Raw genomic sequence first — 16,861 nt, 5'->3', positions numbered from 1 at the left:
CCCCAATAAAGTACTGTAAACTGCAGTGCCCCTGCTTCAATTGCCGCATGTTATGTAGCGTTTGTTTTGTGAGGTGGACCCACCCAGTAACAGTGAAGCAGTTAGGTCACCTACAAGTGGCTTTTATTTGTAACCCACAATTGGACATTTCATCCCACCCTACTTTCTCTGTTAAACCTTGTGAGCCATAATATTCTCACTGAACCTAACAAGAATGCTGCAGTAAGTTACTAACAACACTGCAGTAACTAGCAATATAAAGACACAAACAAAAGGTTGGAAAGTATAACAAAACAGTTCAGTAGCTGCCTTCTGTAAGTGCAAGGAATCACTTTGCTGCCATGCAGTCTGGGCATTACCATTGCTTTTTCTTCGGAGCACGTGTAAGGCCGAGACACGTAAAATGAAACCATCTAAACTTGAAAAAATCGCACGCAACCATTTTGCCCGACTCTGGGCCTCTGCAGAATCAAAAGTAGCTCGGTTGAAGTCCCTGCTCTGCATCTAATGTGGTGGTTTTCGTGAAGTAGTGCGAGAGCAACTCCGGAAGAAAAGCGTGGACAGAGTTGCTTTCGGCATTATCTGCAACCAAAAGGCCCCATCCCTGAACACTCGTTCCACGTGCATACCTTTTGCAGTCCATACAACAAAGTCGCAGTACTCGACGTTGCAGATGGCCATTTGGGTTTGCAACTGGTAGAAGTACATGTGATCGTGCTTGAGCGATATGCATCCATTCATACGTTTCAGGCAGAATTTGGGGTCGGCGCACTCATCACGTGGTTCAGAGTCACTGCCGCTGCACTGCGCCAAGGCATCGCTGCTCGTCGCAATGCAAGGAAAAGACGCCGAGTTATTAACACAGCGCTGATCAGTGACATGCAGTTCTGATTCCCGCTGTGTGTATGGACACTTAACTTCAACAAGTCCACTCCCACAGCAGTCGCACTGTACCGCGGCATCTGGGCTGGCTGCGAGGTGAGGATACTGAGCACTTAGATACAGCCCAGCCCTGCGGGACGTGAAGTTAGCATGGGCACTTTTGACCTTGCCTATACGTAGCTCTGAACTGCCTCCTCTTCATGGTCCAGTCCCCATCTTGTTGCACGCGTTGAAAACTTGCCGTCTTCGGGATTACAAATGCGCTTTAGCACGCTGAGGGATGGTTTTTCGACGCTCGTCGAGCACACCGACTTCATTGTAGACGCGGTGATTCTCCCCGCCCGGTAAGTGTACCATTTGGGGCACTGGACTGGGCTCGTGTTGTTGCTTCGGCAAACTTGACCATTGCAGCACTAACAGAAAACGAAGCGAAAAATGCATCTGCCCGTTCAATTAGCTTGTCAAGGGTTTTGGGCAACCTGGCGATTCCAAGCGGTTGGCTCAGGCTGCCCCTCCCACAATCATAAGTGGTCATCTTGACCACGAGGGGGCCAAGGGCAACTGGCCACGCGAGCGGCGCTCCGCCGCTGATAAAAGGCCGTCGCAGCGGGTGCGCGGGGGCTGTTGGGATCGCGGTGCAGGCGATAGCGGTCATTAAATGTTTACGTGTTGTTGATCCGGTGTGCTGTGTCATTCTCCGAGACGGGTAGCAGCAAGGGAAATCCCACAGGGTGTCTGAGAGGGCTTCTTGAATAAAGATACCCCGAAGTGTGCTTGGGTCTCTTGCTTGTGGAAACACATTGTTTCGTCCCTCGACCATCATCAGCACTGCTGGTTTTCGTTCAGCAGCGGAACATACGTCGTAGAGCCTTCTGAGTTCATCCTCGGATGGTTCCGGGATGGGGAGTCTCGTGCTCGCAACAACCTTTTCCTCACTGCAGCCTCGAAGGCGTTTCTTCTTGCTCCTGGCCGAAGAGAAGTCGATCTCTCTGAGCCTCTTGTATTCCACAGTCGACGTGCAGGCGGGCAGCTACTGTTCTCTTTCTGGGTGCAGGTCGACGAATCTCTGATTCTTACAATTGTCTCGACGGCGAAGAGTGTGGCACCAACATGCGAGCAGGCTTCTCCGGCTCCAGCCATACAAGTGCAGTGGGCGGTAATGATACTGCCATCCCCATGCACTAGGATCCAGACCTTGCCTGGGGTCTCCCTTAGCCTTCGGGAGTGGTTCACCTGAAATGACAAGCACAGAATGTAGATTAAGAAGACAATTACGCATAGGGTTAAGAAGGGTGAACAAATGGAGGGATAACGTTTTCGATAAGCACTTTCAAAAAAGTAAAATTAGATTGATTTGATTGCTCATAACAGCTGAAATTCCCCCCCCTCCCATTTTCTTTCTCCTTAAATTAATTCAGGTTACGTTTTCCTGCATTGTGTAGTCATGCAATCGCAGCTTAAAGGGGCCCACCAACAGTTTTTTGACCGGTTTGAAGTTCGCGCTTAAACGGAGCTCCATGAAAGCAGGAACACCGAGGAAAAAAATATTAGAGAAATTTGCACTATTTTGTGAGCTATTAGCAAATTAAATATTGCAGAAAACAACTTTAAATAAGCAAAACATTGCGCTTCATGACGTAAAATGAAACAGTTTGGCGATTGGAGCAAAGCGGTTGGCCAATTGGACGCGAGTTTGGTTGATAGCGCGATAGTCCACACTCTGCGTGTATGCATATAGACACGTGTTCTCCTTCTGAGTGCAGGTTGAGGAATTTCTAATCCTGACGATTGCTTCAATGGCGAAGAGTGTTGCACCAACGTGTGAACAGGCTTCTCCAGCCCCAGCCATGCAAGTACAGTGCGCAGTAATGACGCTGCCATCCCCACGTGCAAGGATCCAAACCTTGGCTGGGGTCTCCCTCAGCCTTTGGGAGTGGTTCACCTGAAATGACAAAAAGATAGAATGCCGATGAAAAACAAAAGCGCACACACAGTAAAACAAGGACAATGTTGTGGTTCAGCTCATATTGCATTGAAAAATAGATTTAATTGCATATGCTGGCTGAAATATTTTCACTACGGTTTCTTTCTCTTTGGATTAACTCGGGTTAACCTCTCGACTAGCGTCTTGCTCGTGCTCTCTAACCATTCACCGTTTAAAGATATGTCCACTTCAGGACGCCGTTTTTACTTCAAGCACTCGTCGCTGTTGACTTGTTTTGGGTACACTTGCGCGATCTTCGAGCAATCATCATCTAAACAACACCTCGGTCCGCGTAAAACACTCCCTAAGAAATGCGGTGATTAATTATGTCGAGCACTACATACCTCGCTGAGCAGGATGACGTTGTCGCCTACGATTCCTCGCGCTGAGGGACCTTTCACCCACCCGCTTGTGAAGTAGTTGTGGGCTTCAAGAGATTAAAATGCTTTCATCTCTTGAAGGGTCACGTAGCTCACGGAAAACACCAAATAGTTGACGATGTCTCCATGAGTTACGTTAGGGAAAAAGGCGGCGTCGAATATCGTGTCCACGCCGACGCGAAGTTTGTAGGGATCCTCGCCGTCGCAGAGTTCGACCTTCTTCGCGTATCTCGCAGGCCCAACGAGCTCGTCGAAGCAATCTCCGCAGAGCGGCAACGTCCGCTCCTCCGGCGACGGCATATTTAGCCCGCAGGCGCTGGTAAAAATAGAAAACGCTACGTTCTCAAAATGCGTAAACACGCCACGGTCGGACGAAACACGCCGTCGACTACGCTTTGTAGGTTCTCCGGTCCTCCGCTGGTACGGAGCAATGGCGATCGGGGGCGGGGCATCGCGGTGTGACGTCAGGCGCAAGGCATGTATATTAATTAAAGGGACATTGTCACGAAGTGGGGAGGAATAGTAGGAGAATAATAATCCCACTCCGAGGTTAACAAAAATTACTTCAAAAGAACAGAAGATTAAGGTTGGACCGGTGACAAGCGATAGGTCCACGCCTGGGGTAGAGGCCGGTGGAGAGGCGACGACACGTAGAGTTGTAAAACAAAACAAATATAATATCCCAAAACACGGGTCCTTTGGCCGGCACGGCCACGAAGGAAAGATAAAAAGAAATAACGAACACAGCAGTCTAGAATCTCGGGTCACAGGCACTAACATTCCGGTTATCAATACCACGCCATTTCAGAGACAATGAAATGAAATGAAAATAAACAAAACTACAGATCAGGAACTCGAAAGCGTTGAACACAAGCAGACACAACGTTAAAGTCTTATCTGAGCGGAATCCAAGTCCAAACGCTGCCGAGGGTCGTCCTGAGTTCCCGGACGATGAAGGGGAAGACTGTTCCAATGACCGACCGCCGATCGTCGCCAAAACCCCCTCTATATATTGTCACGGGTGGTGGCCAAAAAACAATAAATAAACCGAAAGAAATAAACGTTTAATGTGGCGAACTTGTGCCAAAAATGAAAGGGTACAAAAAAAATAACAGAGCGTCGCGGGCGTCGAAGTCGGCGTAGCAGCAGAGTCGAACGCTGGGGCGAAAAACTGACTCCGCTCGCCTTGCGGAATCCCTTATGTACCCTCGTGGGTTTCTGGATCGTTCGGCGTAGAAGGTTCGGCGCGTACAACATTCTAACCTCGAATCAGCCAAGACGGTTCTCGAATTCACCAGAACATCTCATTAGCCGCGGCCAGGAATCGAACCCTGGCCTTCTGCGTAGAGGCAAGCGCAATAACCGTTAGGCCACATGCGCGCTGCCTGCTTGGCCAGCTGCGCGCGCGGCAGTATGCAAAACATGAGCATTCTCCGGACCATAAGTTGGTGAATCAGGATCAATCAGAGCGCTGATTGGCTCTAAGAAGCTCCTTCTTAGAGCCAGTCAGCGCACTCAGTTTCCCAAGCAAAGAAAAACCACACAAGCACATTTCCAGAGAAATCGACCTTGGAGTGACACGGTACGTCCGCGGGTGAGCCATCGCCCGCCGAGGCGTGGGAGACAAAACTTCAAGGTCAAACAACAACCTTCTTTCAGGTTGGCCTCGCCCTTCCGCGGATTTCGGCGCCTTCCTGATCTCCCCACGCTCCCCCTTTCCCCGACAGTCCTCCCTAGGGTGCCTTCATGTGCGCTTCGCATAGGGTGATGCCAACTGCCCATTTCCCTTTCCCAGACCCTCCCCCGGCGCCATTTTGGTTCTCCATTGTTACGCCGTGCGCTGGAAAGTGGCCTTTGTGTCCATCGGTCCTCCCATCCGAGGGGGGAAAACGCTAATCCTCCCTCCGTGGGTTCCACAACGCTGCTCCGAACTTGTGAGATAAGGTGCTTGTTTCCGGGAGGGTTATAAGCCTCACGGATTATCGCCGAGAGCCAAGATGGCTGCTGGTCTGTCGGCGAGTGGTATTACAAAGGATGGCATCACCCTAGCAAAGCGCACATGCAGGCTCCCTAGTCCTCCCTGACGATTCGGAAAAACAAAAATTGTTCCCAGAGCGCTCGACAAGCGCGCCTGCCAAGCGACCTTGAGCGCCCGGCCCCACGGCAACTCTCCCTCTCTCCCGCGGACATCACTGATCTCCAATTCAAAAGGGAAGAAAGGTGCGCCCCCGAACGCGGCAACGATGGCAGACTGGTTGCATTGGGCTGCACTCGTTCCACTTCTCCTGAAATGTGGCGCATCCGAACACAGACTCGAGTGACGTAAAAATATAGTTTATTCATTTATTCCCTTCAAGGGCCTCTGTAGGCATTGCAGAGAGGATACTTAATACTACACACGTGATAACATCAAAGCACACTGACATTAATGAACACAAAACGAGCCCAGCTACCGAAAATGAATATTACACTCGTAAGAAATAATTATTGCTGTTATTTGTTAATTGCAAAACAAACGCACCTCTGAGCATCTAGTTTAATAGTATGTGTTGATGCAATGTTAGATAGCAACCCACTTCTTATACGTATGAGACAATAGACCGTTTGCAAAATCCCATCGAACAACACGACTGTCACCTTTGTTTGTCGGTGTAAAGAACACGAGTGGGTTCCAGTTCACGTAGCATGCTAATGCAGCATCCGAGTCCAATAAATGCTGAGCCGAGTTCACAGTGATGGCTGACATAACATTCTTGTCGAAGAAATGCCCAAAGTATCAAGGCCTTGGGTAATTAGAGTAGCAGCTACTGTAATTCGTTTCATCACAATTTGGCAAATGGTGAAGGCTGCAGTCTCGCTGAACCAATATGCACGCTGGAGAGAGGCACATGACAACATATCATCAGAATGCTCCTCTGCACAGATTTGTCACCCACCTTCACTCCGTCTCTTTGATTGGCTCGAGGGGTTGTGGCGGTTTCCCGTTACGAAGTTACGGTGAAACGAAGTATAGGCGGCACCCACTTTTGAACAAAAGTCTATTGAAGAGACTGAAAGGAATGGCAGTCAACATTTTTCAACAAGACTGCTGTTCGGGCAAGGGGTGAACGCAAATATGAGCCCTTTTGTCCAGGTAATTATAACAAGTAAATAATTGACCGACTGATATAATGCACTCTTGATGAAAAAAAAAAAACTATTGCTACAATAAATCCTACGAAAGAGAAAAATGTGAAGTTAATCTTCTATTTCCGAGTTGCATACATTTAATTAATAAAGTGCTGATATGTGGGGTTCTATCTTTAAACCTCTAAAAAGTGGTACTGCATTTTGTTTTTAACGATTTTAGATGCTAGAATGATGAATTAGACAACCATCTAAGAGGAGTATGATCGTACACATGTAGGTTACTGTGGACTATTGATACCGATCGGCAAGGTAAAGAGTATAGTAATACTAATATCTAAGGGACATCGGATGCAACATTTTGTGCACTGATCAATAAAAAATGTGGATACTTGCTGTGTTCCGAGTTTCAAGGGGACAAATAAACTGTTTTATGAACATAGGTAATGAACCTTTTTCCGAATTCGAGTTCGCGTGCACGTCAATTAAGCAAACGCTTTTCACTTCAAAACAGTATTGCGATCGAATGTAGAATTGTTGATTAGCACAAAAGGTTAAAGACCGCAGGAGCTTCCTCGCTAGAAGTTGCTATGGTTATTCGGTGACGCAGGGCTGAAACAACTTCCCCTATGCCCTAACACGACGCACACCTTTCGCTTCAATTCGCAGACATTCCAACGTTCAAACGAAGCTAGAAAAATTAGAATATTTTATGCTAGAAGTTACATCGTAAAATTGTTGATTAGTACAAAACGTAAAGATCGCAGGAGCTTCCTCGCTAGAAGTTGCCGTGATTATGCAGTTCGCTAGGGCTGAAACGAATTCCCCTAGGCGCTACATCCGACGCATACATTTCGCACCGATTCTCAGACATTCCAACGTTCAAACAAAGCTAACGAATGCGAAAATTTCATGCTAAAAGCACTCAAAGTTCTATCGACCCTCAAACACATTCGGGAATCCAAGTACCGCTACGGCGATACGGCTGATGCTGTCTCAGGGGTGTTAATATCCAGATGATCCAGAGATATCTTGCGCAAAAAGGATGTAAAGACTCATTGCTTTAAATTTTCACATTATACTTGCGTCACAGAGCACGAAGAAGTCAGAAATCATTGGAAAGCAGCGGCACATCCATGGCGCACCGAACAAACTCGCATCCGCCAGCTCGAGGCGCTGCCATCTTACCGGTGGGCTTCACGGCTGTTGTGAGGTCACGTGAAGAGTGGTCACTTTTGCGTACAACATGGCGGCAACCGGGGGGCAGAGCCGTATATGTAGCGAGTTTGGCCATTCGTTGGGAAGTATAGGAGAGAAATCAGCAGGCGCCATTGGCCAATAGCGGGCTGGGCGTGTTCCGGGGCGCCTTCAGAAATTCGAATGTGGCCAAACAGAAGCCAGAAATATTACCCTGGCGGAGGTCGCGGGAAACAAAGCTGATAAGTGCATCGGAGTAATTCTCGGTGACTGAAAATACGGTACACGTGATGTTTCAATCACGCTCCTCCAAAATGATGTTGGAAGAGTGCGACTAGCGGAACGATCAACATAATCCTTACGCCAAGTTCCGAGGGCCGGGAATCTGCCGTCCGAGCGGTCACACTCTGTCCGAGCAAAACAGAGTTGAGCGGCGCATTCGTTTCTTGCATCTTTCTGCATGATCATGATCGAAACATCACGTGCACCCTATTTTTAACCACATAGAGTTACTACACCCATATACCTTTGATCAGAACTGTTTCTCGCTACCACCACAAGGGGATTCTTTTCGGCTTCTGGTTGGTCAAGACAGCATACCAAGCCCTCTTTCTGAGTCTGGTGCACGCCCTGGCTCTGCCCGCGCTTCCCATTGACCAAACTCTCTCTATACACGGCTCTGCCGGGGGGTGCCACTTCCGAACTTCCGGTTTATAACTCTAAGCCCCTCTACCTCGTTGGTCCCTACGCACATTAGCGTTTGAGAGTGTTTGAGTTCATTTGACCGCGTTGCGTCGAGAAATGAAAGCGAGTAACTGTCACAACTGTGCTTTGTATGAGGCGTGGACTCCAGTTCAAGGAATAGCTTGGCACGCAACGTAAGAAGCAGGGATGTCCTGGTTTCTCGCAGCCGCAACGCAGTGAAACGTACTCAAACGCTCTCTAACGCAACTGTGCGTAGGGGCCTTGGATTCGCCCGGTCTACTGCCTTTTTTTGTCTATATTTGACCCTCGCGGGATCACCAATTGTTAGATTTTGTGGTCTGATACAAGCGAGGTTTTTATTTTGAACCGCATCAATTTATTCCTTCCCACCCATTTATTTTAATATACTTCGCTGGATTCACTTGCTGCGTTAAATGGCAGTTTCATTGACTGGCGCAGTCATCAGTAATTATCCTTTGATTTCTGGCGTCCTTGATTCGTTGCTCTTGTCTGGTGAGACCTGCAAAGAGCATAATAACAGATACAGCTTTGATTTTAATTCAAACCTAATTTTAATGAGCAGCAAGAGTTACACGGGCACTTCACAATGTATTTCTTAGGCTCGGCGCGTGTTAGATGGAAACATAAGCGTCATAATTAGTATGGTAATTATCTTGACGGCAATCAATATTGTCACGAATGACGAGGTAAAACAGAGAAGGACTGGGGAAACTAAAACGTTTAATGGGGCGAACTTGTGCCCAAAAACAAAAAAAAAAAAAAGGAAACAGAAGAATGCAGGGCGTCGAAGTCGGCGTAACAGCAGAGTCGAACGCTGGGGCGAGACTGACTGCGGCTCGCAACGCGAAGCACCTTTTGTGGCCACGTGGGTTTCTGGAACATTCGGCCTAGAACGTTCTCGAACTCACGAGAATACTAAGTTAAAAGAATGAATAAAAGGTGTAGTCCTCTAACTGAAATCGAACCTAGACCTTTCGCACGACACGGTAACCATTCGCCCACGTACGCGCTCGCTCAGCGACGGGTGTGGCGATATGAGAGGTCAGGCCGATTTCGGCAAGTCGCGCAGCAGACGACGCACTAGTTTCTCGAAAGCCGAGCAGACACATTAAGCCCGTGGGTGAAGCATGGCCTGGGTACTTAGCCTATCAGTAGCTTCGTTTGCATGAATGCGATCGTAGCGCATCGAATCGAGCAGGGACCAATCGCAAGCAGCCTGTATTTCTACTTATTCCTCTTCTACCGATCTGCTACCAATCAAAATTTTCAAATCTCGATTAGATGAGCTACGGTCGCGTCTATGTAAATGCAGCCATTGACTCTATACATAGCCTCCTCTATACTCACAAAGCCTGGCAGTTCGACCACGGAGCCATAGAGTGCCCGGTCGCAGGCTTGGAATACGAGGATCGGGCAGCACAAAGCATTTCTCGGGGAGCCTGTAGTCAGCGCACAGTTTGTTCCAGCGGCGAGGACCCGAAACATGGTTTTCAAAACGGGCGAGAAAAGAAGATAGCCCGAGGAGTGCGAGAAGCACGAGCGGATATTCTGTCGCTCGGGTCAAGTTTGTTTCGGCGTCTCGGCTCAGCGGGGCACGCCTTTCATCTGCCGCTCTACCTTTTAACTTTTGGAGACCGTGTCTTGTGGCGATCTGCCAGGCTTTGTCAGTATAGAGGTGGCTATGGTCTATAGTTTGTTTCAGCTTAAATCAAAACGCAGCCAATGCTACAAGCACAATCTTCTGGCTTTCGGCGTCCCTGCCAAGCACGAGCGCTTTGAAGGGCAAGCGCTGTTGACGACCACATGCTTCCGCTTGTAGTATCGGCCGCGTTTGGACTTAGCTGAAACGAAGTACACTCTAAAAAAAAGGGGATGTAGGCGTTACACCCTTGTCACATATACGACACCCAAAAACTTCAGTTGGATGTATAGCGCACTGACGTTCTACCGACGTTACCAAATTACACGAGCGGCTTAATAGCCGAGTTGTGCAACTCATTAAAATAGTGAATGTAAGTGGTGACTGACTGTAAAAAAAGTTATCGGGGTTTTCTAGGCTCACTTGCAAAACCTGTGTGTGTTTTTTTTCTGTAGACTTTGGTACGTACTTTAGCTGTTTAATATGTTATAACTAGGGTGTGTACTTTCCGGTGTTTATTTGTGAGAAAAATCGGCGGATGTTTTTCGGTGTTTATTTATTTTCAAAGCACCGGTGTATTTCGGTGGAACGTCTCACGACTAGGCTAAAATCCGTGATTATCGGTGAAAAAAAATGCGATAAATCACAGACAGAGAGTTCCAATTTTATTCACATATTTCATACACTTCTTCTCTAGGAAGCATCTAATTTCACGCTTGGTTATTATAGTAGATGCAAGCATACTTCGAGAGGCTTCCATCCGTCATTGCAGCACGTTCCTTGCGGTTCACAACCCGCAATTATGAAAACGCACGCTTCTGTACGAGACGGACGTTGGCAGTGTCTTCCAGGAACCACGGCAACCTCTGAATACATGGCTTGCACCGACACCACTTGACCAGACACAATGGGGAAAGGGCACGTGAGAGCCTACCCTCCGCTGCGTTAACTTTTCCACAAAAGGGGGCCATGGTAGACACAATAGGGGAAAAACGTGTGAGAGCTTAGCTTCCAATGCGTTCACTAGACGCTTTTGACCGCCAGAAAGGAGGGCGGACTGACGCCACGTGCAAGCCATGCATAAACACTGGAAGAATGCAGAATCCACGAGATAACACGTTTGACGAACCTCTACGGGAAAGGGTTTCGCTAGGTCGGAAACATGCAACGACCGGTGTTTTCGGTTTTAACCAGGGCGAAAATATCCAACCACCGGTGTTTTTCGGTTTTAACCGATTTCATATTTTTGTCACCGACGGAAGTTTATCGGTGTTTTTCGGTTAAAACTGGAAAATACACACCCTAGTTATAATGCACCGTCATCAACTCTCTCGCAAAAGTTGGGGCAGTCAGTTTTGATATCAGTGCGCTCTACGTCGAACTGAAGTTTTGGGGCGTCGTATATGTGACAAGGGTGTAACGCCTACACCCCCTTTTTTTTAAAGTGTATAAGTATGAAAAAAAAAGTATAGTATATGCGGCATGTACGTGCCGTCATCGAAAGATGCTGATGATCGTTTCTACTTGTTCTTTCTGAGATAAAAATGTCTGCAGTATATACGTTACTGGAGGCACGCGCCCGGCCGCCAGGCCACCGGAATGTAGGCTGATGTGACGTCGATGTAAGTCATGCGGAGACGAATAGACGAACAGCTTGAAGTAACGAGAAGCCAGTTTTGAAATTCTGCTTGAAACTGCGGCACCCGCAGAGTGGTTCGAATACAATTTTGTTCGTGCACAGTCGACACGAAAAAGGGTTAGCAGAAGGGACAGGGTGTCAAACCGAAATTTTTACCGGTCCTGTTCGGGTTCCGGTTCAAGGCTTTCGGTTCAATTCCTGTTCAGTTCTGGGAAGCCAAAATAACGGTTCAAACCGGTTCGAGCCGGGTTCGAACTGGTTTGAACCACAAAATTAGGAATATATTTTGCGTGTTGTTTTGGCGATAGCTACGATTTCCGCCATGAAAGGAGTAACCATACTATAGTTTTTTTTTATCGTTCTTACAATCCAGTTTTATTTTCAGATACCCAAAATAAGAAAATTTATCATTTGTCTTCGATTCAACAGAAAGATAAGATCTAGATTAACATACAAAACGTCGTGCTTATACGACTCAACACTCATTTGTTGACCTCAATCACATATATTTTACCTAAATCGAATGGTTGCCAGGAAGTGTGGTAGGCCGCCTAAAATATCCGTGATTGGTAAAACTTTCCGTCGCAGTATTAAAAATTGAATCGTAATTGTGCTTTTAAACTAATGAATTAATTAAATCAGTGCATGAAATGGGCACCTCGTCACCATATATATCGTGAAATACGGTTTACGAAACACGTTTCGCAATACATATATTGGCGAGGCCACTGAATTTAAAAGCAATCATATTTTCAAAATGTCACCAAAGCTTCAGGACGAGCCCTTTTAGTTTAAAGGAGCTGTGCAACAATATTCAATTGGAATGTTTTTCCCTCTACACGAGCTTACTGGCACACCTGGGACTCAAGGATACTCACACGCAACGCCATTGGCCAAGAAACTCCTTTGTTGCGGTGTAATTTCAAGGACGAAAGCGATAATTTTTATTCAATCTCTCCTTTGCAAAATTTGATGACGTAACTCGGGGATCGCAGTACACTCAAGTGACGATATTTGAGTGCGGTTCATAGATTGGACCCGAGCATTGCGTGGGCACTCGACTTGGCCTCGTGACAATTGCTAGCTCGAGAAGCATTCGGGTTGTGACCCGTGTCCAATCGCTGCAACGACGACAACAGCCGAGCCATAACAATGTATGGAACTCAGCGCGTGTCCTGCGCTTTGCCAACCCCAGCGCGTGGCTATGATCAACACTGGCGGCATATAATCGGCTCCAGATCACGTGGCCGCTTGTTCTGGCTGCGAGTTGAGGGGGTGAACGCTGCTCGTTTTTCTTACATTGTTTTCTGGGACTTCTATTGCGTGGGGTGAAAAACGAACGCGTGTTTCATAGGTCATTAACGTTAGGGATCCGTTTTAAGCGGTATTTGTGCACAGTACAAAAATTGTTGCACAGCTCCTTTACTGTGCATAGAAACACCGAGTGGCAATCACAACGTTTGTTTTCCCAACAATCATTGTTTACACTCACCGCTGTGATGCAGGCTAATAATCACGCAGAAAGGAGTGATCGACATTGTTCACTCTAATCCATGCGCACCTTTGTACTCAGATTGAATCTTGCGTAAAATAGGGCATGCCCAAGTAAACATCTTCTTATACAGTATAAACTGGCGTAGACTGGCTGTTGAGGTATGTTCTTAATAATATGCCGGTCAATTCAATTCGCAAATAATCATCACCTTTGCTAATTGATGATTTTTTGTTAAATATAAAAAAGTACTATTCCATGCTTTATCCGACATGGCAGCTACATAATTTGACACTTCCTGACGGTCTGCGTGCGTAATCGTGAGAGTTACGCCATGTGCCCGTGCGCTTCGTTTTTGTCCAGCCGACATGCAAATAAAACCAAGATCATGTGACGGGCTAGTTAGTTATACATTACACAATTAAAGGTAGAGCTAAAGACGAGGACAAGTAGAAAACACAGACACGGACAAGCGCTTGTCCGTGTCTGTGTCTTCTATTTGTCTTCGTCTTTAGCGCTGCCTTTAATTGTACAAATAAAACTGCTGCTCATCCTTCGGAATTAAAAACAGCGCGGAAAGACGAGGACCAGACAAAGAAGTGACACGGACGTAGAGCTACGTCCGTGTCACTTCTTTGTCTGGTCCTCGTCTTTCCGCGCTGTTTTTAATTCCGAAGGATGTACCACCTCGCCCAAGCCTCAACTTTTGCTGCTCATCCTAAGAAAGATGCAATAGCATGCTTCTATATATTTGAGAAGTTATGTATGTGCCGGAAACATATAGACATTTAAATCAACTTTAAAAATGATTGTTCAAAACTGTTCAAGGACACCACAAAAATGTGGTGTCCTCAAAGACACAGCAGAGAAAAAGGACAGGACCAGCCAAGTCAAATTTCCAAATCAGACTGTCGCGGCGTAGGCAGGAACGGTTTGGCGATACAGCACAAAGCTCCATGGCTGCTGGAAGTACAGCCGTAACGGGCTCAGCATCTTGTCACCAAGACCAATTCATCTAGGGGATCGGCGACGAGGATTTTTGGTGACGCGATTCGTAACCTTCGTATCAACATTGAAGGAGGAACGCTCAGCCGTTGTCAGGCTGTTACTTCACCGCGGCGTCTACGTTGCTACCACCTAGTCTACGGGAGGAGTATGGACAACTTTTTTCCAAAAAGCTCGGAATTGCTAAAACCTTTGCGCTCCAAGTTCAGTGACGTGCGTCGGTGCGGCCGGTTACGGCCAAACTTCGAAGACTTCCACTGTCTCTTCGGAATCAAGTCTCCAAAGAGTTGCTACGACTGGAGTCGTCAAGAATCATTGAATGCGTAGACGACTCTCATTAAATGTCCCCTATTGTTGTAGTACGCGAAGAGGGCGGTTTTCTCCGCCTATGCGCCGATCTACGTGAACCCAACAAGACCACCGTCATCGATGGATTTCCGCTTCCTCATACGGAAGAGTTGATTCACCAGTTGGCGGGCGGAATCTGCTTCTCAAAACCACAGCGCTCCTCGAGAGGCAAAAGCCCCCGAGAGTGCTGGCGAAGACGTGAGGCCGCGTCCGGTAACCTCTAGGTTATTGCTGCAGGCACAAAAAAAGTTTTCCAGACACACACACACACACAAACTTGACTTGGCCTCCGCCTATCACTAAGTCCCGCTGACTACGGGCAGCCGTGATTTAACCACCTTCATTACTGACGAATGTCTTTTTCGTTTCCGGGGAGTTTGTTTCGGTCTGGCATCTGTCCCCGCTGCTTTTCAGAAAATGATGGCACAAATTTTGAAAGGCAGCGAAGGCGTCCAGAACCTCTAAACTCGTCAAACACAAAGTTGGGGCCGAAGTTGACGGAGCACACCGATGCCTACCACGACGATGACTTAGCGCTTTTTTCGCCGATGTCCAGTCGGCAGGCTCCGTGAACTTTCTCCTCCAACTTTGTGTTTGACGAGTTTAGGGCCCCTGTGCTATATTGATAATGTCATAGTTTTGGGCAAAAGAAGTGAAGATCATGCCACTAACTTGCGTGAAGTTATGCGTCGTATTAAAGCATCAGGTTTCAAGCTTAACGACAAGTGCCTTTTCAATGTCAGAGAACTTTCGTTCCATGGACATATTGTGAGTGATAAAGGTTTGGCACCGTTACGCTCGAAAGTGGACTCAATTGTCCACGCACCTGTTCCAGATACCATAAAAGAATTACGGTCCTCCCTTGGCCTGCCAGCTGCTATTACGCACTGTTCCTGTTTCAGTAAGCTGACGTAGTCCAACCACTTCGCCAATTGTTGCGCCAAGGTCAGCCTTTTGTATGGGATGACTCTACACAGCACCTTTTTGATCAAGTGAAAGCTGTTCTGTCAACTGGGCCAGTGATACAGACGTTCCAGCCCGATATACCTGTCGTGTTGACGACTGATGCATCAATTAAGGGACTGGGCGTAGTGCTACAGCAGCGGCATGGCAGCGAGCTCCACACCACGGCTTTTGCTTCATGGAATCTGTCCCCTGCTGACAGAAGGTACTCTTTGGGGGAGAGGAAGGCATTAGTTTGTGTTTTTGCGTGTGAGCATTGGCACGTTTACCTGTGGGGACGTCGTTTTATACTGAGAACAGACCACCAAGCACTGGTGACTTTGCTGGCATCCAAGGGATTGGTACGTCGGCCAATGCGAATATTAAGATGTTCTGCACGGTTGCTGTATTACAACTTCGACATTGAGTACTAGTGGGGCGCAGACAATTGCCTGGCTCATGCGTTGTCACGGTTACCAGCGGAAGGTTTTACACGTAAAGAGAAAGAAGAGGAGATAGTCTCCATTGCTACATAATTTGTAACTAAGGAACAGCTTCAAGAAGCAACCGCAGAAGGTGCTACTCTGCGGGACTTTGCGCGTTTCGTCCACCAGGTGCTTCCCTCAAAGAAGTCGCTGGCCACTAAGCTGGTTCCATTTTATACGTTCAGTAAGAACTGTCGCTGGTTGACAAGCTTGTGCTGGGGGAGGGGGAGTGGTCACACCTGACTCTCCGACGCCGTTGTCGGTAGGTTATGCACATGAAGCTCAATCTTTTATTGTGCGGACAAAGCAAAGGCTCAGGGACCGGTTTTGGTGGCCTCGCATGGAACGTCAAGTGGAGTTAGAAGTCAGAAGCTGCCTCATTTTGCAAGAAGCAAACAAGTCTGCAAAGCCCCTGCCCGCTCCGCTGCAGCGGGTTGCTTTACCTGATTGGCTATGGAAGCAGTTGGCCATAGGTTTTGTCGGACCACTGGCTCAAGCACCTCCAGACAAAAAGTTTGTAGTAACACTGATAAACTATCACTCGAAATGGCCGAGCTCTGTTTTACAAGGCATGTGAGCTCTCAAACGGCCATCGAGTTTCTGCGCTCAGTACTCATTAGGGAAGTGTACTCCAAAGAGATTGTAAGTGATAATGGGACGCAATTTCAATCTAAGAAGATCAAGGATTTTCTTCAAGAGGGGGGAATCCGGCACTGCCTGTCTTCGGTATACTATTCGCAAGCGAATGGATTGATTAAAATGTTCAGTCGGGTCTTAAAGGACTTCATCCAGCTTGCCATCCTCGAGAGCCGCCTTCTGCAGTCTGCGGTTACCGACTATCTGGGAGTTTAGAGATGCACCACACACGGTACGATCGGAGTCTTCCCTGCCGTTCTGCTACATGGTCGGCAGCCAAGACAAGGTTAGATATAGTACGGTTGCCACCCAAGGACTTTTTTCAACAACCAGAGGCCGAGGTGAAATCTCTTCGGAAGAGAGTCGAGGACCGGCAGAGA

At 47.5% G+C, this 16,861-nt stretch overlaps 1 protein-coding gene and 1 pseudogene across 1 annotated transcript in view; both read right to left on the bottom strand.

The window, feature by feature from the left end:
• Positions 1 to 469: 469 nt before the first annotated feature.
• Positions 470 to 3,546, bottom strand: LOC121048562 (annotated as a pseudogene).
• A 5,081-nt stretch (positions 3,547 to 8,627) lies between these two features.
• The window catches only part of LOC8041020 (angiotensin-converting enzyme-like), a 71,163-nt gene continuing 62,929 nt past the window's right edge, over positions 8,628 to 16,861 (bottom strand). The window contains exon 16 of the mRNA XM_029971055.2: positions 8,628 to 8,794. Coding sequence (XP_029826915.2) covers positions 8,744 to 8,794 — 51 coding nt within the window. The 3' untranslated portion in view covers positions 8,628 to 8,743. The remainder of the gene's footprint in view (positions 8,795 to 16,861) is intronic.

The sequence above is a fragment of the Ixodes scapularis genome, unplaced genomic scaffold (genome assembly GCF_016920785.2).
Source record: "Ixodes scapularis isolate PalLabHiFi unplaced genomic scaffold, ASM1692078v2 PGA_scaffold0__279_contigs__length_252992795, whole genome shotgun sequence".
NCBI lineage: Eukaryota > Metazoa > Arthropoda > Arachnida > Ixodida > Ixodidae > Ixodes > Ixodes scapularis.
Note: the sequence above shows the minus strand (reverse complement) of the source record. Positions and strands in the feature narration are given on the sequence as shown.